This window comes from Pleurodeles waltl, chromosome 1_2, assembly GCF_031143425.1.
Source record: "Pleurodeles waltl isolate 20211129_DDA chromosome 1_2, aPleWal1.hap1.20221129, whole genome shotgun sequence".
In the NCBI taxonomy this organism is placed as follows: Eukaryota; Metazoa; Chordata; class Amphibia; order Caudata; family Salamandridae; genus Pleurodeles; species Pleurodeles waltl.
In genome coordinates this window covers 1,193,356,262-1,193,382,664 of record NC_090437.1, presented here as the reverse complement: position 1 = coordinate 1,193,382,664, position 26,403 = coordinate 1,193,356,262, and the positions used below count along the sequence as shown (strand labels likewise).

The 26,403-nt window shown below is 47.9% G+C and overlaps 1 protein-coding gene across 2 annotated transcripts in view; it reads left to right on the top strand.

The window, feature by feature from the left end:
- Window positions 1-26,403, top strand: part of HTT (huntingtin) — a 1,416,422-nt gene that overhangs the window by 837,789 nt on the left and 552,230 nt on the right. For both annotated transcript variants that reach the window (XM_069203496.1, XM_069203501.1), the window contains 2 exons: window positions 11,156-11,335; window positions 11,494-11,670. In XM_069203496.1, coding sequence (XP_069059597.1) covers window positions 11,156-11,335; window positions 11,494-11,670 — 357 coding nt within the window. The remainder of the gene's footprint in view (window positions 1-11,155; window positions 11,336-11,493; window positions 11,671-26,403) is intronic.

The following is a 26,403-nucleotide window of genomic DNA, read 5'->3' as shown; positions in this document are numbered from 1 at the left end:
AGTCACCCATCTCTTCCTGGGCCTTTCCGAGGTTTGAAGTCTTCGGCGTCGATGGATTCTTTATCGACGCCGGCTTTGGAGACACATCTTCGGTCTCGTAGGAAGGCTTTAAGACTTTTGGAGGAGGAAGAATACAGACAGCTGGAGGAAGGTGAGATTGAGCCTTCGGATGAATTCCAAGGTCTGCCCACTGCAAGTGGGCTGGATACTTCCCCGGAGTGGAACATTGCGTCTCCGGGGGAGTTTACAGAAGAAGCCGCATCCTTCCATACGATGGTAAGGAAGGCAGCAGAGTTTCTGGACTTGCCTTTATCTGTGGCGGAGGTGAAAACTAACCTGCTCACAGAGGTGTTGCATCTTTCTGCGTCCAGTGCTGATCCTTTGCTGCCTTTCAATGAGGCTTTAACTGAGCCTATATTGGACTTGTGGAGGAAGCCAGTTGCGACTCCTGCAGTGAACAGGGCAGTAGCGAGGAGACATAGGGGCGCACCAGGAGATCCGGTTTTCCTGTCACGACATCCGACTCTGGAAAGTTTAGTAGTCCAGGCGTCTTGCTCCGCGAAGTCTGCTCCTGGAACATTCCCTGGAGTCCCAACTGATAGGGAGTCCAAGAGGATGGAGCAGTCTTCGAAGAAGATCTTTTCATCCTGTAGTATGGCGCTCCAGGCTACTAATTCTACCTGTGTGCTGGGCAGGTATGTCCACACCCTTATGGACTCCGCCAAAGAGATGGCCAAGGATCTGCCATAGGAGGTGCAAAGGTCATTTGGGTCTCTTTTTATGGATGCGCAGGCGGCTGCACAACAAATTATACAGTCTGGCCTGGATACGTCTGATTCGGTAGCCAGGGCCATGGGAACATCTGTGGCTACTAGGAGGCATGCCTGGTTAAGGTCCTCTGAATTTTCATCGGACGTTCAATCCACCTTAATGGATCTACCATTCGATGGGGAAAAGCTGTTTGGAGACCAGTCGGATTCTGCCCTTGAACGTTTTAAGGACTGTCGGGCAACAGCTAAGTCTTTGGGCTTACAGACCTCTGCTGCAGCATCTTATAGACCTTTTCGCGGGTCTAGGGGGTTTACACGTGGCTCTGCCTTTCGGAGGTCCCAATACTTGCCCAGCAACCTGCCAATCCGCCCTATCGTGCCTTTAGAGGGCGGGGTAGGGGTAGAGCTAGAGGGCCAGCCTTCATCCTCCTCCTCCGGTGTACAACAGCAGAAGCAGCCCTAGTTTTCCCCACTTTATCGTCCATACTTCTCCTGTAGGGGGAAGATTGAGTCTTTTTCTCCAAAAGTGGGAGTCGATTACAACGGACTCGTGGGTGTTAAGAATTGTGGAAAAAGGTTATGCTCTCCCCTTTCAGGAGTACCCTCCTCCCTTTCCCCCCCGTCCCTCATTTTGTTCAGAAGACCATCTTCTGTTGTTGCAACAGGAGGTTATGACCATGTTGTCAAAGGGCGCAATAGAGTTGGTGCCGTTGCAGGAAAGGGGTCAGGGGTGTTATTCAAGATATTTCCTGATTCCCAAAGTGGACGGTCGTCTAAGACCGATTTTAGACTTGAGGATTTAGAATTTTTTCCTCAAACAGGAGAAATTAAAAATGCTGACCCTAGCGCAGGTACTATTGGCGTTGAACGAAGGAGACTGGATGGTGTCTGTCGACTTGCAGGATGCGTACTTTCATATTCCAGTAACCAAGTCGCACAGGAAGTATCTCCGGTTTGTGGTCGGGATGCAACACTACCAGTTTGCGGTCCTTCCGTTTGGACTTACTTCAGCACCTCAGGTTTTTACGAAGGTGATGGAGGTTGTTGCAGCACATCTCAGAAGGAGGGAAGTAGCGGTTTTTCCCTACCTGGACGATTGGTTGATCAAAGCCAAGACTCCAGAGCTTGTGTTGTCTCATCTGCAAATGACAACCCAGTTGTTGTTCGATCTGGGTTTTTCAGTAAATGTACCCCATCTCACCTGGAGCCCTCTCAACGCCTCCTGTTCATAGGGGCAGTACTGGACATAACATTGTTTCGGGCCTACCCCCCGCCTCGGCGGGTTCAGGGCATTCAGGCACTGATTCCAATGTTTCAAATTGGAGCGGCAGTTCTAGTCCTCAAGGTCTTACGCCTGCTAGGTCTGTTTGCTTCTTGCATTCTGTTGGTCACTCACGCTCGCTGGCATATGAGGGCTCTTCAGTGGTGCCTCCGCAGGCAGTGGTTCCAGCACAAAGGAGATCTCAGGGATTCAATAAAGATCTCCAAGGACGCTGTAGCGGATCTTCATTGGTGGACAGTGGACAGCAACCTTTCCCAAGGAAAACCGCTTTCACTGCCATCTCCTGTGGCCACAGTAATATCGGATGCTTCCGCCCTAGGGTGGGGAGCTCATCTGGGGGACCTGGAAATCAAGGGTCATTGGTCTCCAGCGGAACAGATGTTGCATATCAATCTGTAGGAGTTGCGGGCAGTACGTTTGGCGCTCAAGGCCTTCGTCCCTTCCCTTCGCGGTCAGTCAGTTCAGGTCCTGACAGACAACACTACCACGATGTGGTATATAAACAAGCAGGGAGGAGTAGGGTCGTACCTTCTCTGCAGAGAAGCTCTGCGACTCTGGTCCTGGGTTCAGGACCATCAGATTTGCTTAATAGCAAATTATTTGGCCGGAGTACTGAATGTACGTGCAGACGGTCTCAGTCGTCACTTCTCAGTAGATCACGAGTGGCGTCTCCATCCAGACCTGGTCCTCTACATCTTCGGGATGTGGGGTACGCCTCAGGTGGATTTATTCGCCACTCAAGAGAACGCGCATTGCCTGTTGTTCTGCAGCCTCCAGTATCCGTTGCAAGGAGCGTGGGGGATGCGTTTCAGATGTCCTGGAGCGGCCAGTTGCTTTACGCGTTTCCCCCCATACCCTTGATTCCTCGGGTTCTGAGGAAGGTTCGTCAAGACGGGGCCCAAGTCATCTTGGTGGCGCCGGACTGGCTGAGAAGGTTATGGTATACAGACCTGCTTCAACTCTCTCAGTGCCCTCCGCTCCGTCTCCCACTCAGGGCAGACCTCCTCTCACAGTCGCAGGGACAGGTTCTACACCCCCACCTCCAGAGCCTGCACCTTCATGCCTGGAGATTGAACGGGGCAACCTGAGTTCCTTTTCTCTCCCACCGGATGTAGTGGATGTTATTCTGTCGTCCAGGCGACACTCCACTAAATCCATTTATGCCGGTAGGTGGGCAAAATTTGTGGTTTGGTGTGGAGAGAATCAAAAAGATCCCTTAAAGGCCCACCTTTCAGACATTCTTTTGTTTGCTCTTGATTTAGCAAGGAAAGGCTGTACGGTAGCTACGGTTAAAGGTTATTTGGCGGCTCTGTTGGCTTTTCTTTGCCTTCCGGACCAACCTTCTTTATTTAAATCTCCGATTGTAAAAAGGGTCATTAAGGGTTTAGTTAATAAGTTTCATCCCATGCCCTTTCACATGCCTCAGTGGGACTTGAATCTGGTATTGACGTTTGTGATGGGTTCGCCTTTTGTGCCTATGCATTCATGTCCGTCGAGATACTTGGTCTTAAAGATTGTTTTCTTGATTGCGATTACTTCTGCTAGGAGGGTTGGGGAGCTTCAAGCTCCTTCTGTTAAACCTCCTTTTACCATGTTTTTCCCTGATAAAGTGGTGTTGAAAACCAGGGCGGCTTTTCTGCCAAAAGTTGTCACTCCTTTTCATATAGGGCAGGCTATTACCCTTCCCTCGTTCTACCCTCCTCCCCACCCCTCTAAGGATGAAGAGAGGCTCCATCGGTTGGACCCTAAGAGGGCGCTGAGTTTCTACCTGGAGAGGACAAAAGACTTTCGTCTGGATGATCAGCTGTTCGTAGGGTATGTTGGACAGCGGAAGGGCAGAGCGGTCCAGAAACGAACAATCTCCAGGTGGGTCATCCTGTGTATAAAAGTTTGTTACTCTCCGGCGAAGAAAGTTCCTCCTGAAGGTATCAGGGCCCATTCTACTAGGGCTAAGTCCCCTTCTTCGGCCCTATCGAGAGGAGTTCCATTAGTAGACATTTGTAAAGCAGCAACTCTTGGCGTCCCTCCATACCTTCGTAAAACATTATTGTTTGGACTCTGAAGTGAGGAGGGACGGTTATTTTGCTTGCTCGTTATTACAGGATTTCTTGGTGTATTCAGGCTTGCACCCACCACCGAGTGCGGTGCGGCTTTGGGACTCTATTCATAAGGTGAGGAATCCACAGGTAGTTGCATCCATCAGAAGAACAAGTTACTTACCTTCGGTAACGCTTTTTCTGGTGGATACACTAGCTACCTGTGGATTCCTCACAGTCCCTCCCGCCTCCCCGTTGCCTGCCTGATTTCACAGTTATCTTGTAAATGGTTGATTTTTGCTTATCTGGAGATATGTATATATATATATATATATATATATATATATATGTTCGATGGCATGTGTAGCTGCAGATACACATGCTGTGCATATCCCGCCATCTAGTGTTGGGCTCGGAGTGTTACAAGTTGTTTTTCTTCAAAGAAGTCTTTTCGAGTCACGAGATCGAGAGACTCCTCCCATTTCGACTCCATTGCGCATGGGCGTCGACTCCATCTTAGATTGTTTTCTTTCCGCCATCGGGTTCGGACGTGTTCCTCTACGCTCTGTGTTTCGGTTCAGAAAATTAGTTAGATATCGGAAAAATTTGACGGTATTGTTTGCGTTCGGTATTGGGTTAGTTAACACAGATCGACACCGAATTTTGAAGAGCACCGGTGGCCCTTCGGGGTTTCGGTTTCCCAGCGGTGCCTGGTCGGCCCGACCACGTGCGTCGACAAGACTAATGGAACGGACCCCATTCCGCTTCCGCCCCAAATGCCACAACAAGTATCCTTACACAGATCAACATTTGGTCTGTAACTTGTGTTTGTCTCCAGAACACAAAGAGGATACCTGTGAGGCCTGTCGAGCGTTTCGATCGAGGAAAACGCTGAGGGACCGGAGAGCGAGAAGACTTCAAATGGCGTTGGCGCCGTCAGGACACCAAGACTTGGAGGAAGAAAAAACCTTCTCCATTGCCGACTCGGACGAGGCCGAAACAGAACAGACGCCGAAAACTGTGAGTAAAACCGCCCCAGCCAAAACTCAGGGAAAATTCATCAGAGCCCAGGGGACGCCACCGGCGGCAGGCCATGGCTTAACCCAAAAACTCGGTGACCGTCCATCGGCACCGAAAAAGGGCACGCCTGTGTCGAAGTCATCCGACTCCGGTCGAGATACCGGCACAGAAAAGACGAGACACCGGGTCAGAACAATCTCGACATCGAGATACCGGCACCGAGGCTACCCGGCACCGAGGCTACCCGGCACCAAGAGATCGGAACACTGAAACACAAAAAAGCGGCTTCGGAGCCGAAAAAGATGGTGGAAAAGGTTTTGATCCCGAAACATCCGGCTTCGGAGCCGAAAACAAGCTCATACACTGAGGAGCAAGGGCTTTCCACACAAATGCAAAGCCATAGATTCGGACAGGAACTAGAGGCAGGGGAGCCAGATTATACACAGAGAAGGCTCCATATCCAAAAGGAGACAGGGAAGATAAGAACTCTCCCTCCTATAAGGATGAAAAGGAAACTGGCTTTCCAAGAGAAGGATAAACCACGACAAGCAAAGGTGGCAAAACAAGTAACTCCGCCACCATCACCTCAACGCTCACCGCAATCATCACCAGTCGCTAGCCCACCGATGGTGCAGTCTCCAACACACACAAGCATGAGCCAAGATGACCCAAATGCATGGGATCTTTATGATGCGCCTGTGTCCTGACTGTTACCCAGCAAGACCGTCACCACCTGAAGACAGTACTGCTTACACGCAGGTGGTGTCCAGAGCAGCTGCCTTTCACAACGTCACAATGCACGCTGAACCAATCGAGGATGACTTTTTATTTAATACTCTGTCATCCACACATAGTCAGTACCAGAGTCTTCCAATGCTGCCGGGAATGTTAAAGCACGCAAAGGAAATATTTCAAGAACCCGTGAAAGGCAGGGCTATTACTCCTAGGGTGGAGAAAAAGTACAAGCCTCCACCAACAGACCCTATGTACATTACGCAGCAACTGACACCGGACTCTGTAGTAGTTGGCGCAGCACGGAAAAGGGCGAATTCACACACCTTCGGGGATGCACCACCACCCGATAAAGAAAGTCGCAAGTTCGACGCAGCGGGAAAAAGAGTGGCAGCACAAGCAGCCAATCATTGGCGCATTGCGAATTCACAGGCTTTGCTGTCAAGATATGACAGAGCCCACTGGGACGAAATGCAACACTTTATTGAACATCTGCCCAAGAATTCCAAAAACGTGCACAACAGGTGGTAGAAGAAGGCCAAAGTATCTCAAATAACCAGATACGTTCAGCAATGGACGCAGCAGACACAGCTGCAAGAACTGTAAATACAGTGGTGACAATTCAGAGACATGCATGGCTGCGTACCTCAGGATTCAAACCTGAAATCCAACAGGCTGTGCTTAATATGCCTTTTAATGGACAGCAGTTGTTTGGGCTGGAAGTGGACACTGCTATCGAGAAGTTGAAAAAAGATATGGATACGGCCAAGGCCATGGGCGCGCTCTACTCACCACAGAGCAGAGGCACTTTTAGGAAGACACAATTTAGAGGGGGGTTTCGGGCTCAAACAACAGAACCCTCAACTTCACAAACCAGGACCACATACCCAGAGCCAGTATCAGAGAGGAGGCTTTCGGGTCAGTACAGAGAGGGACAGTTCCCTAAGACTAGAGGGAAGTTCCAAAGTCCCAAGACCCCTCCTAACAAACAGTGACTTCAGTGTCACAAATCCCCAACACGTAACACCAGTGGGGGGGGAGACTAACAGATTTTTACCAAAATTGGGAGGAAATAACAATGGACTCGTGGGTCCTAGCCATCATCCAACATGGCTATTGCATAGAATTCCTACAATTACCACCAAATGTGCCACCAAAAACACACAACATGTCCAAACAACACATGGATCTATTACAGATAGAAGTCCAAGCGTTGTTACAAAAAGAGGCAATAGAACTAGTACCCAGTCATCAAAAAGGGACAGGGGTTTACTCCCTGTACTTTCTCATACCCAAAAAGGACAAAACTCTAAGATCTATATTAGATCTCAGAACACTAAATCTTTACATCAAATCAGATCACTTTCACATGGTAACACTTCAAGACGTAATCCCCTTGCTCAAACAACAAGATTACATGACGACATTAGATCTCAAAGATGCGTACTTCCCTATACCCATACATCCTTCACACAGGAAATACTTAAGGTTTGTATTCCAAGGAGTACATTACCAGTTCAAAGTGTTACCATTCGGAATAACAACAGCACCAAGGGTATTTACAAAATGCATTGCAGTAGTAACGGCACATATCAGAAGACGGCACATATCAGAAGACAGCACATACACGTATTCCCGTATCTAGACGATTGGTTAATCAAAACCAACACTCAGAAACAGTGTCTTCAACACACAAAATACGTCATAGAAACCCTTCACAAACTAGGGTTCTCACTAAACTACCAAAAATAACACTCACAGCCGTGTCAAATACAACAATACTTAGGAGCAACAATCAACACAAAAAAAGGGATTGCCACTCCAAGTCCACAAAGGGTACAAGCATTCCAAAACGTACTACAAAGCATGCACCCAAACCAAAAGTATCAGGTAAAATTGGTGATGAAACTACTAGGCATGATGTCCTCATGCATAGCCATTGTCCCAAACGCAACATTATACATGGGGCCCTTACAACAGTGCCTAGCAACACAATGGACACAAGCACAGGGTCAACTTCAAGATCTAGTGTTGATAGACCGCCAAACACACACCTCGCTTCAATGGTGGAATCCTGTAAATTTAAACCAAGGGCGTCCTTTCCAAGACCCAGTGCCTCAATACGTAATCACAACAGATGCTTCCCTGGTAGGGTGGGGAGCACATCTCAACCAACACAGCATCCAGGGACAATGGGACACTCAGCAGAAACAACTTCACATAAATCAGCTAGAACCACTAGCAGTGTTTCTAGCGTTAAAAGCATTTCAACCGCTAATAACCCACAAACACATTCTTGTCAAAACAGACAACATGACAACAATGTATTACTTAAACAAACAGGGAGGCACACACTCATCACAACTGTGTCTCTTAGCACAGAAGATTTGGCATTGGGCGATTCACAATCACATTCGCCTAATAGCGCAATACATCCCAGGAATTCAAAACCAATTGCCAGACAATCTCAGTCGAGATCACCAACAGATCCACGAATGGGAGATTCAGCCACAGATACTGCAAGCCTACTTCCAAAAGTGGGGAACACCGCAAATAGACCTATTTGCAACAAAAGAAAACGCAAAATGCCAAAACTTCGCATCCAGGTACCCACAGCCTCACTCCAAAGGCAATGCGTTATGGATGAGTTGGTCAGGGATATTTGCTTACGCTTTTCCCCCTCTCCCACTCCTTCCGTATCTTGTAAACAAATTGAGTCAAAACAAACTCAAACTAATACTAATAGCACCAACTTGGGCACGACAACCTTGGTACACAACATTACTAAACCTGTCAGTAGTACCTCATATCAAACTACCAAACAGACCAGATCTGTTAACTCAACACAAACAGCAGATCAGACACCCGAGTACAGCATCGCTCAATCTGGCGATCTGGCTCCTGAAGTCTTTGAATTCGGACACCTAGACCTTACACAAGAATGTATGGAGGTCATCAAACAGGCTAGAAAACCTACTCCAAGACATTGCTACGCAAATAAATGGAAACGATTTGTTTATTACTGTCAAAATAATCAAATTCAACCATTACACGTGTCTGCAAGAAACATTGTAAGCTACTTACTACACTTACAAAAATCAAACTTCGCTTTTTCGTCCATTAAAATACATCTCTCAGCAATTTCAGCATATCTGCAAATTACACATTCAACTTCACTATTTAGAATCCCAGTCATAAAAGCATTTATGGAGGGTCTAAAAAGGATCATTCCACCAAGAACACCACCAGTTCCTTTGTGGAACCTCAATATTGTATTAACGCGGCTCATGGGTCCACCATTCGAACCCATGCACTCTTGCGAAATGCAATACTTAACCTGGAAAGTAGCCTTTCTAATAGCTATCACATCCCTCAGAAGAGTGAGTGAAATACAAGCCTTTACCATACAAGAACCCTTTATACAAATACACAAACAAAATGTGGTTCTACGCACAAATCCAAAATTTTTGCCAAAAGTTATATCACCGTTCCACTTAAACCAAACTGTGGAACTCCCAGTGTTTTTTTCCACAACCAGACTCTGTAGCTGAAAGAGCATTACATACATTAGACATAAAAAGAGCTCTAATGTACTACATTGATAGAACTAAACAGTTTCGCAAAACAATTGTTTGTAGCTTACCAAAAACCTCATACAGGGAATCCAATATCCAAACAGGGCATTGCCAGATGGATAGTTAAATGTATTCAAACCTGTTATGTTAAAGCTAAAAGAGAACTGCCTATTACACCAAAGGCACATTCCACTAGAAAGAAAGGCGCCACAATGGCCTTTCTAGGAAATATACCAATAACAGAAATATGTAAAGCAGCCACATGGTCTACGCCTCATACATTTACTAAACATTACTGCGTGGATGTGTTAACAACACAGCAAGCCACAGTAGAACAAGCAGTACTAAGTACATTATTTCAGACAACTTCAACTCCTACAGGCTAAACCACCGCTTTAGGGGAGATAACTGCTTACTAGTCTATGCACAGCATGTGTATCTGCAGCTACACATGCCATCGAACGGAAAATGTCACTTACCCAGTGTACATCTGTTCGTGGCATGAGACGCTGCAGATTCACATGCGCCCTCCCACCTCCTCGGGAGCCTGTGGCCGTTTTAAGTTGACTAAAATTAAACTTGTACATTTGAAAAATTGTAAGTATAACGCTTTTAAGCACATTATGTACATACATACTTACTCCATTGCATGAGCATTATTACTATATACACAACTCCTACCTCACCCTCTGCGGGGAAAACAATCTAAGATGGAGTTGACGCCCATGCGCAATGGAGCCGAAATGGGAGGAGTCCCTCGATCTCGTTTCTCGAAAAGACTTCTTCGAAGAAAAACAACTTGTAACACTCCGAGCCCAACACTGGATGGCGGGATATGCACAGCATGTGAATCTGCAGCGTCTCATGCCACTAACAGATGTACATTTGTATATATATGTTTTTATGTATTTATGTAAATATATACGTTTAATGGGAAGTGTTATTGTGTGTATATATATTTTTCTTTACGGTTTTTGATGGGTCAATCTCACCTGTTCACCTCAAAGGCACGTAAAAAATGAGGTGAAACTGACGTCAGTATGCCGACGAGGACCTCTTATTGGCACGTTGACGTCAGACGGAGTCACGTGGAGCCGTGCCATTATGACGTCCTTGTCGACGTGGACAGCTAGGAAGAAGACTTTCCGTCGGATGCTGGCGCAAGGATGAATTCATAAGGTGAAGAATCCACAGGTAGCTAGTGTATCCACCAGAAAAAGCGTTACTGAAGGTAAGTAACTTGTTCTTCTTTGATTTGGGAATGGACCAAGATGCCCTTGCTCCAAAATTCCACCAGATAGTGCAAATGATGTTTTGTTTGATATAAATAATGTAAGCTTCAAACATTGAGAAGATTGATTTTTTAAATATTTTTCATAAGCTTTTGAACAGTTCAGTAGGCTTGAATTGCAATGGCCTATAGCTTTGTTGCCTTGAATTTATCAGTTTATTTGTCACAGAGGACCCTGCTGTTAAACTTTATATTTGATATTTGGGAGATTGTCTTGTTGATACAGGAAAAATCCTCAGTCGCAAATTAAAGACTACCCCTGAAGAGATTCTGTTGGGTAAATTTAAACCAAAAACCTGGCTGCTGCTTTTCATTCTTATGCTATATTTCCACCAGAAGCCTATAAGTGGAGGGGCATTTACATGCGGCTGGGGACAAGAAAGAATAAAACATCTAAAATTGTTTGTAAGATTATGCAACTTCTGTAACTTCTGTATTTGTTTCTTTAGTGTCAGAACCTTCATGATTCTGAGCACCTGACGTGGCTTATAGTAAACCATGTTCAAGATCTGATAAACCTGTCCCATGAACCTCCAGTGCAAGATTTTATCAGTGCCATCCACAGAAATTCTGCAGCCAGTGGCCTTTTCATCCAGGCAATTCAATCTCGCTGTGAAAATCTTGCAACGGTTAGTTAAGCATCATTGATACTTTTACAAGCATTACATGTAACTTATTTGATTTAGCTGCAGCATTTAGAATATGTAATTTATTTGTCATATGATATTTTATTTACAGATATTTAATTTGGAAAATAACAATTTCATTTTTATTGGTAATATTTTAGCCGACATCTTTAAAGAAAACTCTTCAGTGCTTGGAGGGAATCCATCTCAGCCAGTCTGGTGCTGTTTTAATGTTGTATGTGGACAAATTTTTGTGTACTCCTTTCCGTGTGCTGGCTCGCATGGTTGACACACTCGCCTGCCGTCGTGTAGAAATGCTGTTGGCTGGAAGTTTACAGGTACAAATATGATAAGTGTGGGCACCAAAATCCGGTTTGAAAATGATTTTTTAAGAGAAGTAAATTACTTTGTTTGAATTGTATGTACCTCATTTGAACAGTTTCTTTATTCAGTAATACCACACTCTGAAATCTTTCTGGAACACAGCGAAAAAAAGTTTAGTTTTTCTTAGCAATTTTAAATTAGATGCTATTGTATAGCAGCACTTTATCAAGATTATTATATTGTATGGTCCCATTTACAATGAACAAAAAGTCCTAGAGATAGGTGGGACACTGACCCATGTATTGTTCTTGGTGAAGTGGCAATTAGATTCTCTTCCTTGTAGTACAGTAGTCAGCTGTTTTTGGTCTAAGTTTGACAGCTGTAGCTGTCAAAACAGACCTGATTGAGGTGAAAGAAAAAAGCAGAAGAAAAGAGAAATGGTGACTCCGTATAGACTCTCTTTGTTTTTTTCGAAGGTTCCAAAGAAGAAATCTGACCAGGGACTGCTAAATACAATCTTTGTCTTAGCAAATGAAGGTCATGCAATACAAATAGATCTTTCAAAGGCTGATGCTGTGCATGCATGTGTATCCAAGACAGCCATCTTTGAATGTTTTTTGTTTTGTTTAAGAAGCCCATTTCTAGATTTTCATCGCAGATGTGTATACACGCAAAGTGGATCTTTAACACAAAGCAGTGGAAAAGCCATTAACCTTCACTCCAGAGACTTGCTGGCTTTGTCGGTGTTTGCATGTTCATTATCATGTGTCATTGTGGTCTGAAATATGCTTCTGGGGTATTTACCAAGGTGATTCTGTTGGTTGTGCTTAATTTTCACTTTCTTTATCCTTATCTGGATGGCTGTCCTCTTAGGGCGCTACTGATACCTCTTCTTGAAAAGGCTTTACAGAATACGATTCCCACGGTTGCTGAATGTGAGACCTGAAACTGGCCGAATACCTCTCAGCAAAAAATGTGCTTTAGTCATAAGATAAAACTTTAACTCCTATGATGTATTGGTCACATTGTTAAAGACATGAGGGTCAATACTGCTCATCATATTTACTGTGGTCAGTAACTCAAACCTAGTACGCTAATTTTGCTTTTGAAAATATTCTTACTATTTTGTTGAAAGATACAGCACCATAAACCTGTTTAAAATCGCCAAGTAATATGCAATGATATTGATAGAATTTCAAAAGCAAATAGGGATAATCCAATTCACACATTGATATGTTATGTTTTTCACTCAGAACATGGGTGACCTTTTTTGCAAAACAGTACGTGCAATTGTACTTTTATAAATTGCCAAAATGTTTATTTTTTCATTGCTTTTTTCTCTTTGACGCTATCTCCTATTTCCTCTGTTATATTTTTCTCCTATAACTAACATCTTCCTGGGGGTCATTATTTAGGAATATATTTGAAAACATTTAAATACTTAATTGTTAAAATGAAGAAAGCTCACGTTTCAAATTGAAATGAAGTACCAGCAACGCAAATTAAATTAGCAGTTGATTAACACTGCTGATGTTCTACACATTACATTGCATTTGTTTATTAGAGTCTGTAGTATTTAACCCCGTTTTATTTTGCTTTTTTGACTTCCCATTGTTTAGGCTTTGTAGGAAGCTGGCTCTGTATATGCTATATCAAAATGAGATATAGTGTGCAAAGTGTCCAGGGGTTCCCCAAGAGGCTTGACAGAGGTAATAATAGATAATACTAATGCTCTATTTGTGGTAGTGTGGTTGATCAGTGAGGCTTATCAGAGGTTAGTGTTAAGCATTTGTTGTACACACACAAGCAATAAGTGAAAACACGCACTCAATGACTTAACTCCAGACCAATAGGTTTTTATATAGAAAAATATTATTTTGTTAACTTATTTCTAGAACAACAAGATTCATTTGGCAGGTAAGTACATTAAATGAAAGGTACTTTGCATAGTAATAATTAGAACTTTGAATGGAATCAACAATGTACACAGTTTTCTTGAAAATGGCAAAAAGCTATTTTAAAAGTGGATACTGCAATTTTCAACAGTTCCTGGGGGAGGTAAGTAAAGTACAGTTTTTGAGATAAGTAACAAACTTACGGGTTCAATCTCCGGGGCATAGGTAGCCCACCTTTGGGGGGTTCAAGATAACTTCAATCACCCAGTACCAGCAGCACAGGGTAGTTGGGTGCAGAGGTCAAACAGGAGCCAAAATAACGTGGGCCTCTACAGAGACAGGTGGTACTTGGGTTCCAGTCTGCTTGCAGGTAAGTACCCGGGTTGTCTTGGTCCTCGGTGGTGCAGGCAGTCTCTTGGAGGCTTTTCAGGGGTTGCTGGTCCTGCAGAACGCGCTGCTTTTTTTCTTGCACCTTTTTGAAGCAGGAGACAGGCCGGTAGGGCTGGGGCCAAGTCAGTTGGTGTCCCCTTCTCTTCTCTGCGGGGTTTTCAGCTCTGCAGTCCTTCTTCTTTCTTGAGGTCATCAGAGACCTAAATACATTTAGGGATGTGTTAGGGTCAAGGGGCAATAGCCAATGGCTACTGTCCCTGAGGGTGGCTACACCCTGCTTCTGCCCACTCCCTCTGGGGAGGGGGTCACATCCCTATCCCCATTGCTCCTAATCCTCCAAAGTAAGATGGAGGATTTCTCAAGGAGGGGGTCACTTCAGCTCTGGGCACCTTAGGGGTGGTCCTGGCTGTGGCGTTGGTGACTCCTTGTTTTTCTCATTATCCCTCTGGACTTGCTGCCAAAAGTGGAGGCTTGTCCGGGGGCGGACATCTCCACTGGTTGGAGTGCCCTGTGGCACTGAAACACCAGGCTTGAGCCTTTGAGGCTCACCGCCAGGTGTTACAGTTTCTGCAGAGTGCACAAAGGCACTCACCCCATGTGGTCAGAAATTCGTCTGGAATTCGCAGGCTGGCATAGACCGGTCAGCCTTGCACTAGCAGTTGGGCAGACATACAGGGGGCATCTCTAAGATGCCCTCTGTGTGCATTTCAATAGATCCCACACTGGCATCAGTGTGGGTTTATTGTGCTGAGAAGTTTGATTCTAAACTTCCCAGTATTCAGTGTAGCCTTTATGGTGTTGTGGAGTTCGTAATGACAAACTCCCAGACCATATACTCAGTATGGCTACCCTGCACTTACAATTTTAAGAATTGACTTAGACACTGTAGGGGCACAGTGCTCATGCAGCTATGTCCTCACCTGTGGTATAGTGCACCCTGCCTTGGGGCTGTAAGGCCTGTTAGAAGGGTGACTTACCTATGCCACAAGCAGTGGTTAGTGAGCCAGGCACTCTGAGGGGAGTACCATGTTGACTTTGTCTTTTCTCCCCCCTAGTACACACAAGCTGCAAAGCAGTGTGCATGTACTGAGAGAGGGGTCCCTGAGGGTGGCATAATACATGCTGCAGCCCTTAGGGACCTTCCCTGGCCACTGGGCCCTTGTTACCAGGGGTAAGGGATGTAACTGTCTGCCAGGGCTGTGCCAATTGTGGAAACAAAGGTACAGTTTTAGAGAAAGAACACTGGTGCTGGGGCCTGGTTAGCAGGGTCCCAGCACACTTCTAGTCAAAGCTGGCATCAACACTAGTCAAAAAGTGGGAGGGTGACCATGCCAATAGTTTTTCTACCGGCTTTTACTGTGATTGAGATCCAATACCAGTCTCACTCACAGAAAACTCTAATAGAAGGGATTGGGAGCGCTAGCCAGCAATGTCTGGCTTTTAAAACAAGATCTGCTGCTGTGCAACTGGTGTAAGAAACTCTTGGTTTGCTACACATGAACACATGCACAGGCTGACCAAGTGGGACCACCGCCTAGGGCAGGCAAGTATCTGCACACAGCCTGTCACAGAAGTGGCTCTCTGTGCTGGGGTAGTCCTTGTAATGTGATTCATTGTGTAAGTCTGTAGTGCTTCACCCAAAAGAGTGGTGCTTTACTGTGTTATTAAATATGGGCGAAATCAACAGAAAAGTAAACTTTCGCCATACTTAGGCCTACAGACTCCGATAACATGTCCATTCTGATAGAGACTTATAGTTGCAGATTCCTTACCTTTTATTTTCCCCAGGCGTCAGACTGGATCCAGAGATTTTTTCTTCGAGCAATACCCCTGTGTGCCGCTGGGTGACGTCGGTCGACTCCGCAGGCGTCGTTGGCGTTGTGGTCGCCATGATGATGATGTCACAGTCGTATATAGGCACCACCCTGGCACGCTGACGTCAGTCCTTTTCTTTCCGCGCCAGCCTACAGGCAGATCCGGAGAAGAGCTACCCAACTCATTTTTTGACTAACTGTGACATTGTGTCGAATTCATTTTTTGATGAGCTTTGCTGCGTGGAGGGATGTCCCGTAACACCGGATTCAAGCCCTGTGACTCCTGTCACCGTATGATGTCGGTGACGGATCCGCACCTCGTGTGGCTCTGGTGTTTGGAGCACGACCATGACCCAAAGTCGTGCTCAGAGTGTCAGGCCATGAACCCGAAAGCTTTGAGGGAGCGGTCCCTAATTCTCATGGTGCCTGACACTCGACTCAGCATCGTTCCCGGTCCTGTTCGAGAGGAAGGTCAGGACACCGGTCACAGAGTCACCACCATTCTTCTTTGTCCAAGTCATCTGGACATTCTGGTAAGAAGTAGAAGGCGAAACGTTGTTTGACTTCGCCACGTCGCTCGCAAAACACAACACGGGAAGAGCACTGGCGCTCTAGGCCTCTGTCCTTGGAGGCTCAGTCTGGGTCCGCGCCACGCCTCGCCGAATTTCCGGGAGCTGCGGCTCCGCCTGCCCAACTAAAGGAGTTCTATGAGGCCATGCACCTTATATTTGGGCAGCCCAGCCCAGCCCACCCTCAGCGCCTTCGGGCCCAGGAGAGTCGGTGAGGGCTGCCTCGGGTTCACAGTCAGCGACTTCGGTCCGACTCCGGAGGGCACCTCAGGATCCGCTTCCGGATCCGTCCCGACGCCTGTCATCCCAACGCGACCTTCCATGGCATCAGGTCAGACGTCCACGCTCCCGGCACCAATTGGTCCCACAATTGATGTCCATCCTATACTCATCCCTGATGAGCCGTAACGAGGTCGCTCCATACTGATACAGTTTTCCATGGGCTCTGCTGTGCCCACGGTTGATCCTGAACCCTATTACTATGAGTATGGATATGGGGATAGTGTAGAGGGGTCGCTGGACCCTTTAGAAGACCACCTTGAACCCCAGCTGGACTGGGTGCAGGATTTGGGTAATGCCAGTGGGTTGGACACCTCCCCTGGCACTGGCATGTTTTCTCCCCATATCGTGGGACCGCCCTCGCCGCCACATCAGACACCAACTCGACAACGGCGTACATCTGCCCTCTTCCTTCTGGAACTGTCATCTGCCTTCGACACGGTCAGCCAATGCACTCTGAAAACACGCCTCCATGAAGCCGGTATCCAAGAAAAGGCCCTCGACTGGACCACATCCTTCCTCTCCGGCAGAACCCAGAGAGTCTGCCCCCCCCCTACCGATCCGATGCCACCAACATCATATGCTGCGTCCCCCAGGTCTCTTCCTTCAGCCTGATGTGGTTCAATATCTACATGGCCCCCCTCGCACAAGTGGCCCGCCAACACAACCTCAACATCATCTCCTACACCGACAACACCCAACTCATCCTCTCCCTAACCAAGGACCCGCATACCTTCAAAACCAACCTCCACGAGGGAATGAAGGCTGTCGCCGACTGGATTAGAAGCAGCCGTCTGAAACTGAACTCGGACAAGACGGAGGTCCTCATCCTCGGGCCCACCCCCTCCGCCTGGGAAGACTCATGGTGGCCAACCTCGCTGGGAACCCCACAGACACGACCAACCACACACGCAACCTTGGATTCGTCCTCGACTCCTCCCTTTCAATGTCTTAGCAGGTCAATGCTATCTCCTCCTACTGCTACAACACCCTCTGCATGCTCCGCAGGATCTACAAGTGGATCCTGACCGAAACAAGAAGAACAGTGACACAGGCCCTCGTTAGCAGCAGGCTAGACTACGGCAACGCACTCTACGCAGGCATCCCGGCCAAGCACCTGCAACGCCTACAACGCATCCAAAACTCCTCCGCCTGACTAATCCTCAACATGCCCCTCCCCAGCCACATCACCCCCCACCTGAGAGACCTTCACTGGCTCCCCGTCAACAAGAGGATCACCTTCAAGCTCCTCACCCATGCACACAAAGCACTCCACAACGCCGGACCAGCCTACCTGAACAACAGACTCAGCTTTTACACCCCACCCGACAGCTCTGCTCCGCAAACCTCACCCTCGCTCCCCCCCATCCAACGTAAGACCTCCGGTGGCAGATCCTTCTCCTACCTCGCCGCCAAGACCTGGAACACCCTCCCGACCAGCCTACGTCAAACCCAAGACCTGCTCACCTTCAGAAGACGCCTCAATACCTGGCTCTTCGAGCAATAGCAGCACCCCTCCCCCTCAGCGCCTTGAGACCCTTGCGGGTAAGTAGAGCGCTTTATAAATACAATGACTGATTGATTGATCGTGGCTACGGAGGAGGGAGTGTCATACTTAATGGTGGTGAGAATGGCAGATGAGGTTCTGAACGTAGAGCTTCCTTATGTGGAGGTCAGCCCTAACCTCCTGACCGAAGTGCTTCAGCCTGGGGCCTCCAGCTCGGAACCCCTTCTTCCCTTGAGCGAAGCACTTACTGATGTCCTACTGGAGACCTGGTCCAAACCCAGCACAGGGGGCTCCTGTGAATAGGACGATTGTCTGCCGCCATCGGCCTGCACCGAATGACCCACATTTCCTCACCCAACACCCTACGCCTGAGAGCCTTGTGATCCAGGCTTCTTCATCTTCTGGGGAATTCCCTACCACTCCCCTGGACATGAAATCAAAAATACTGGCCAACTTAGGGAAGAAGATGTTTTCTTCTGCCAGTCTAGCCCTGCGGTCCGTGAACACCGTATACCTTTTGGGACGCTATGCCCATATTCTCTGGGATAATGTCGCACAAGTCCTGCTACAAGTTCCGGAAGAGGCCCAGAATGTTCTCTCCCAAGCCATGACAGATGGGAGAGATCCAGCCAAGTTCATGATCTGTTGTGGACTGAATATGATCAACTCACTGGGCAGATCAGTTTCATAGACGGTGGCCTGGTTCAGGACGTATGGCTTTTCGGGGGATGTCCAGCAATCCTTGATGGACATGCCCTTTGATGTCACTCATCTCTTCGGAGACTAGGTGGACTCTGCGCTTGAACGTTTTAAGGATTCCCGGGCTACGGCTCGGTCCCTTGGCCTCACAGCTGCTCCTCTCCCCCCAGTCCACCTCTTGCCCCTTTTGTGGCTACGGGAGAGGCACCCAACCGTGGCCACTTCCTCCAAGCCACTGACTCACGCATGCTGCACAGCCCCTAGGCGGACGAGGGATCCACCTTCCTCGTGGATCAGGGAGTCAGCGGGCCGCCCAGTCCCCCCAACCCCTCCTTTGCCTCAAAACCTTCTTAGTCCGTTGGGATATCCGGGACTAGTTGGTGGCAGAATTCAATAGCATCTGCCCCACTGGGAATCCATTACCACGGACAGGTGAATTCTAGAGATCGTCCGAAGGGGCTACTCCCTCCCCTTCGAGACTTCTCCTCAGTCATGCCACCATCATTCGATCACCTGTCGGAGGATCATTTGGCACTTCTCCGCAAGAAAGTCAAGGCTCTCTTGGCCAAGGGAGCCATAGAGAGGGTCTATGTGCCAGAAGTAGGTTGTGGTTGTTATTCCCGCTACTTTCTGGTGCCCAAAAAGGACAAGGGTCTTCGTCCTATCCTAGACCTCCGGTCCCTCAATCTCCTCCTCAGGAAGGAGAAGTTCAAGATGTTAACCCTGGCTCAGGTCCTTTCTGCCCTGGAGACTGGATGGTTGCGTTGGACTTGCAGGACGCCTACTTCCATATTCCTGTCCTACCGTCCCACAGACATTACCTACGATTTGTGTTGGATCACACGCACTTTCAGTTCACTGTGCTCCCCTTTGGCCTTAGCCTGTGCCCCTCAGGTGTTCATGAAAGTGATGGTAGTGGTTGCAGCACATCTGCGCAGGTTGAAGGTCCCAGTCTTCCACTACCTCGACGACTGGCTGTTGAAGGCAGACACGCCCCAGAAAGTCATCTCCCAGACTATGGCGAACCTCTTGTATTCATTGGGGTTCACTATCAACGTGCTGAAGTCACACTGACTCCCTCTCAGGCGCTCCCTTTCATCAGAGCTGTTCTGGACACAGTGCAGTTTTGGGCTTATCCTCCCAAAAAGCGAGTCCAGGATATTTGGGCTATGATATCAATGTTTAGCCTCCATCCTGGATTTCGGTGAGAATGACTCAGAGGCTGCTGGCCCTCATGGCCTCCTGCATCCTGCTGATCCAACATGCCTGATGGCATATGGGGCTCTGGAGTGGGACCTGAAGTTCCAGTGGGCGCAGCATCAGGGGAATCTCTCCGACATGGACCTACATTGGTGGTTGTCGAACCCAGATTGGGTCAAGGGCAGATCCCCCTCCCTTCCTCAGCCAGATCTCACAGTAGTGACAGATGCATCACTCATGGGATGGGACGGCCACATGAGAGATGTGAAGGTCAGAGGCGTCTGGTCTCCGGCGGAGTCCGGGCTCCACATCAACCTTTTGCCTTGCATTGAAAGCATTCCTTCCCTCTCCCAAAGGGAAAGTGGTGCAGGTGTTCACCAACAACACCACTGCCATGTGGTATTGCAGCAAACAAGGTGGAGTGGGGTCATGGACCCTTTGTCAAGAGGCTACTTCTGGACATGGCTGGAACGCCAGGGCATTTCCCTGGTGGTTCAACATCTGACTGGCTCTCTGAACAACAGAGCAGATTAACTCAGCCGTCAATGCATAGTCTATCACGAGTGGTGTCTCCATACGGGGGTGGCACAAGGTCTCTTACAGTAGTGGGGAGAGCCTTGGTTAGATCTGTTTGCCTCCGTAGAGAACGCGCAATGTCAGCTGTTTTGCGTTTTGGAGTTTCCAAGGCGGCACTCGCTCGGCGATGCTTTTCTTCACAAGTGGAACTCAGGCCTCCTGTACACCTTCCCGCCAATACCACTTCTGCCCAGAGTTCTGAAGAAGATCAGGCAAGATCGGACCCAAGTAATTTTGGTGGCTCAAGACGGGGCATGAAGAGTCTGGTATCCCGAGCTCTTGAGCATGGTCACCGATCAGACTGCCCCTTCTGGAAAATCTTCTGTTGCAGCAGTAGGGGACGATTAGCCACCCAAACCTGTCCAGTCTTCGCCTCCTTGCGTGGAGATTGAGCGGCAACAGTTGATGGCTATTGACCTTTCACCCGAAGTCTGTAATGTCATCTTGACAGCCAGGCGTCCTTCCACCAAGATGGTATACGCCTGTTGGAAGAAATTTGTGGCATGGTGTATCAACAAATCTGTTGATTCCCTCTCTTCACCTCTCTCAGCGGTTCTCCTCTTTATTCTCTCTCTTGCCCAGCAGGGCTCTGTTCTGGGCACCCTCAAGGGATATTTGCCTGCCATCTCTGCCTTCTTAAGGCTACCAGACCAACCTTCTCTTTTCAAATCTCCCATTGTTGGGAGCTTTCTTAAAGGGCTCACTCATATGTTCCCTTCTGTTCCATTCATCATGCCCCAGTGGGATTTAACTTGGTCCTCACATACCTCATGTCTGCCCCTTTCGAGCCGCTCCACAATTGTCCTTTGCGGCTCTTAACACTTCAAACATCTTTCATGGTTGCCATCACCTCTGCTCGCAGAGTAAGTGAGCTTCAGGCTCTTTCTTCAAAGTCAGCATTCCTAGCAGTGCATCCTGACAGTGGTGCTTCGTTCCAGGGCTTCCTTTCTTCCCAAAGTGGTAACGCCTTTTCACGTATGCCAATATATCACCTTGCCTACTTTTTGTGCACCCCCACATCCCTTGAGGAAGAGAGACTCCACTTTGTGAATCTAAAAATAGTGTTAGCGCTCTATCTAGATCGTACCAAAGATTTCTAGGTGGACGATCAACTCTTTGTGGGATATGTGGGTGCGAAGAAAGGGAAGGCAGTGCAGAAGAGGACCATCTCATGATGCGTAGTCCTTTGTCTCAAGATGTGCTACGCTTTGGCGAGAAAGCAACCCCCTGAGGGTTTGCAAGCTCATTCGACCAGAGCAACTGCTGCTATCACAGCGTTAGCACACGGAGTTCCAGTCCTGGATATGTCAGGCCGCAATGTGGGCGTTCTTACATACATTCACCAAGCACTACTCCTCGGTCAGTCAGGTCAGCAGGGATGGCTATTTTGGCCGTCCGGTCCTGTAGGACTTTTTGGTGTGATCTTAGTTCGCAGCCCACCACTGGGGATGGTATTGCTCGGGTATATATTCAGAGGTAAGGAATCTGCAACTAAAAGTCTCTATCAGATGTACATGTTACTTATCTTCGGTAGCAAGACATCTGGTAGAGACATATTCTAGTTGCAGATTCCTAACCGACCCGCCCATCCTCCCCACTCTGCGAACTGATTTCTAGGGAAAGGTACTTCTCTCTAAGGGCCCTAGTTCTGATGCACCATTCTCAGTGTTCTTCATGGCACCGTGCTACTGGTGTGGAAAGCCGTGAAAAGAAACTGACGTCAGCGTGCCGGGGTCGCTCCTATATATGACCGCGACCACGACGCCACCAAACCACACGCAGGGGTACTGCTCAAAGAAAAAATCCTTGGATCCAGTCTGACACCTGGAAAAATTCAAAGGTAGGGAATCTGCAACTAGAATGTCTCTACCAGATATATCATTACGAAAGGTAAGTAACTTGTACTTTTAGGGTAAACATGAATCTCAAGCAGGGGTGTAACAAAGGTCCCTGCAGTGCTTGGGGGGTGAGGTCCACGGCGCCCACTCAGCACAGTACACTGTGCACAGGCGGCAGGCCCCCAACTGGGTCCAGGGGGAAGGGGGCCTCCTACAGGTACTTTACAAAGGGGCACTTTGTTTCATTGCGCCACTGATCTCAAGTGTCATATTTGCACTCCTTCTAACTCTTGAAGATTTATATCATCTCCTTGATTCATCTCCTGATTAGATGCCTGAGTTTTGTTTTCCCTGCTGAACTAAGTTAATTACTCTTTTTACCAGCCAGAGGAACAATGGCATACCAACACAATAGGGCCATTTCAGATGGACATATCTCCCTGCAGATTCCTCACTTCCTGAATATCCCAGAGATTGAGCTGGATCCAGAAATGTTCAGCAACTGTCCCATACTGGTGGATGGTGCCCGCTCCACACAGGTGCTGAAAACAAAACCATTGTGATGCCCCTGAGCAATAAAGTGTCCTCCATGGTATCCTGATGTCAGTTCCCTTTTGTCTGTCCTGTGCAAATCTAGAGCTCTCTCTCCATCAAGAGTATCCTCAGAGGACACATTTCTACACAAATCTTGGTGCAGTGCTGGGATGTCCCCCCAAGTATTCGGGCATTAAGCTCTGTCAGGTTTGTGACAGACTGATAGCCATTACAGACCCTCACTTTGTTTGTCTGTGGTCCTTGGGTTCAGGTGATGATTCTTGTTCCTGTGACTCCTGCTTTAGTATGCACTCCAATACCATAAAAGAGAGGGGGCAAGCTTTTCATGGCTAGAGCCTGGGACATTTGTCAGAGTGGATTTTGTTCCAGGGCTACTCTCCTTCTTCAAAGTCATCGAGGAATAAGAATCACCAGAAGCATAAGAAATAATGTGCTTCTCCAGGTAAGTCTCTTTGTTTTTATTCGGAGCTGGAGTTAAAGGTCATTGCTTCTAAGGATCTTGAGCTGTTGGCTCTAGATTCTGGCACCTTTCTCGAAGCTGAATCCTACTGAACCTCATCAGTTACTGTCCTACCTAGAGTGTCCTAGTACCGATCCTGCTGAATTGCTTAACACAGTGTTCAACCTGTCCAGTTCATTGGCAGTCCTCTCTGGAGCACTATCAGGCTCCATGGGACAATATGGGATGCCTTTCTTCAAGCCCATAGTTCCCTCTTTGCAGTTGTATGTGTTTCCACCTGATGTCAGGCCGAGGTTGACTTTTTTCCCCTCCCACATTCTTATATGGCCCACTGAACAGTGCCCATACCACCTCCACCTTAAATGCACCTGCCATCACAACTGCTCGTGCCTCCACCGAAGTTGCTGAGTCCGCCTCCGGCACCTGTTCAAACACTGCCAGCTCCAGGCCCGGCACTGGCGATGCCACATTACAGTGTTCCATAGAAGGATATAGAGGCTTTTGTTCCCTATAGACATAAGTAAAAACACATTTGGTAAAAGACGAAACTCCGGCAATGCCAGGCAGCTCCTTCTGACTGGCAAACGATACATGACCTTTTTGGCTGTGACTCCAATCCCACTGGAGGTCCTCGACACTGAAGAAAGTGGGCAACAACAGTACTTAACACTTGATGTTGTTGAGGCACTAGTGGTGTAGACACATCGCTAGAACTGGAGATGGAGTCTCCTTCTGGTCCTGCTTCAAAAGTTACCTCTTTTCATACTGTGATCAGACAATCAACTGAGGTATTGGATCTGTTACTGAGATGGTTTAGGCAGCAGCACAAGCAACAGCCTATAGCCCCTAAAAGAACAACTGGTTTTAAACATTGTGGTGACTATCACAGGCATATGTTTGTGACAGACCCCCACTTGGTGTGCCTGGAGCCGGACCACAACTCCAAGGCCTGCCTGGATTGTAAGAATAACAATCTGAATGTCATCATCATCATCTAGGGTGACTCCATTTAAGTCTCACAGGAAGAAGTTGAATAAGTCTGAGCACTCTAGGACTGCTCCATGTCAGTCCAGATCATCAGTTGAGGTGTGGAAATTATGCTATAGGTTCCAGGTCACGCTTCCACGTTGTCCCTGTGGAGCCTCAGTCTGGGTCTGCTCTGCGCTTACCCAGAGCCAGATCGACCCCCACCCAACTCCATTAGTTCTGTGAGGCCACGCACCTCAGATTTGGGTGGCTTGACCCCTCTGGAGTGCTTTGGGGCTCCATGGTTTTGGGAGGGGCTCCAAGTGGATTATGTCTTCCCTTGGCTGCAGTCGGACCTTCAGAATTCGTTGGTGGATCCCAATCTGCCCCTGCTGTGACTTTACAGCCTCCTTGTTGTCTGTCCCACTAGCGTCAATCCTGGCGCCTCTGATGCACATCTGAGGCACCAACCCTGTTGTGATTTCTGACTCCAATAAGGTGCTGGACTGGGGTTCCAAAACACCAGCAGTGACAAAACCCCGGAGGTCTGAATTCGAGTCAGAGCCTTATTTTCTGAAAGGCCCTTTGAGAAACACAAATAGTGGGGATCTGAGAATCCCTCCCGTATTCCCAACCCCGTAGAAAAGTCAATAGCTGACAATTAGTATGAGGAACTAGCTGACGCCAATGTGCTGGATACCACACCAGACACTTGTTTTCTATCTCCTCCTTTGCGATGACGGTCTGGAAGGTGGCTTTGACCTTGGACCTTACACTGCCCACAGTGGAAGTCAAAACAAATGTTTTAAACTGAGTTGCTTCAGCCTGTGGTATTCTCCTCAGAATCCCTGCTCCCATTTAATGAAGCTCTGCTCCCCTTTAATAAAGCTCTCACTGATGTCCTGCTCGGTTCTTGGACCAAGTCCTGCACCGGCATTCCTGTACCCAGGAACTCCTGTGCACAGGACCATCACCCGTCAGAATTGCCCTGCTTCCAGAGATCATGGTGGTCCAAGCCTCTACCTCCAGGATCAACTGTGGTGTATTCCATGCCGTACCACCGGATAGGGAATCCAAGAGCCTGGATACTTTTCAAAGTGGAATTTTTCTTTCCAACAGCCTTGCTTGACACACTGTGCTTTTTGGGCCATATTCCCATATTGTACGGGAAATGGTTGCACAAGTGCTGCCTAGTGCCCCAGAGAAGTCCTGAGTCATCCTCTCTCAAGCTATTGCTGATGATAAGATGCAATATAGTTCACTATTTGCTGCGGATTGGATACCACCAACTCACTGGGCAGAGCCTTTGTACGGTGGCGGTTAGATGTCACGCCTAGTGTAGGACAACTGGCTTTTCAAGGGCTGTCCAGTCAACCCTTATAGGCATGCTGTTTAACTGAACTCAACAAGGTGGATTCGGGTCTTGAATGTTTTAAAGATAGCAGGGTTAACACTAGATCACTGGGGCTCACCATGGCCCCTATGCTCCTTCTGTTGCTATGGTAGTGGCTATCAGCCACATCCTTTTATCCCTAGTGAACATGACCATGGTCATCAGGCAGCTCAGTCCTTTCTTTGCCGCAGCTCCCACAAACCTCATGAAAACCAAGGTCGGAGGTCTACCCAATCTGCTTCCCCTTCCACACCCCAGCAGGCACAGCCTCAAAGCCAGTTTAACAGGCCCTATTATTGTCATGTGGAACCGGTTGGCAGCAGGATACAACACCGCCCGCCCTAACGGCAGACGATGACGTTGGACAAATGGGTGCTTCAGATGTTTCAGACTTATTCCCTTTTCTTCCAACAAACCGTGCCTCCTATGCCACCGCCCTAATTGGTTGACAGTGTGGATCACCTTTTGAACTTGCAACAGGAAGTGCAGGCTCTTCTGGCCAAAGGAGCCATCAAGAAAGTGCCAGCGTCAGAAGAAGATCATGGTAGCTGTTCGGACAACTTTCTGGTGCCTAAAACGGATGAAGGCCTCTGTCCTATTGTGGAT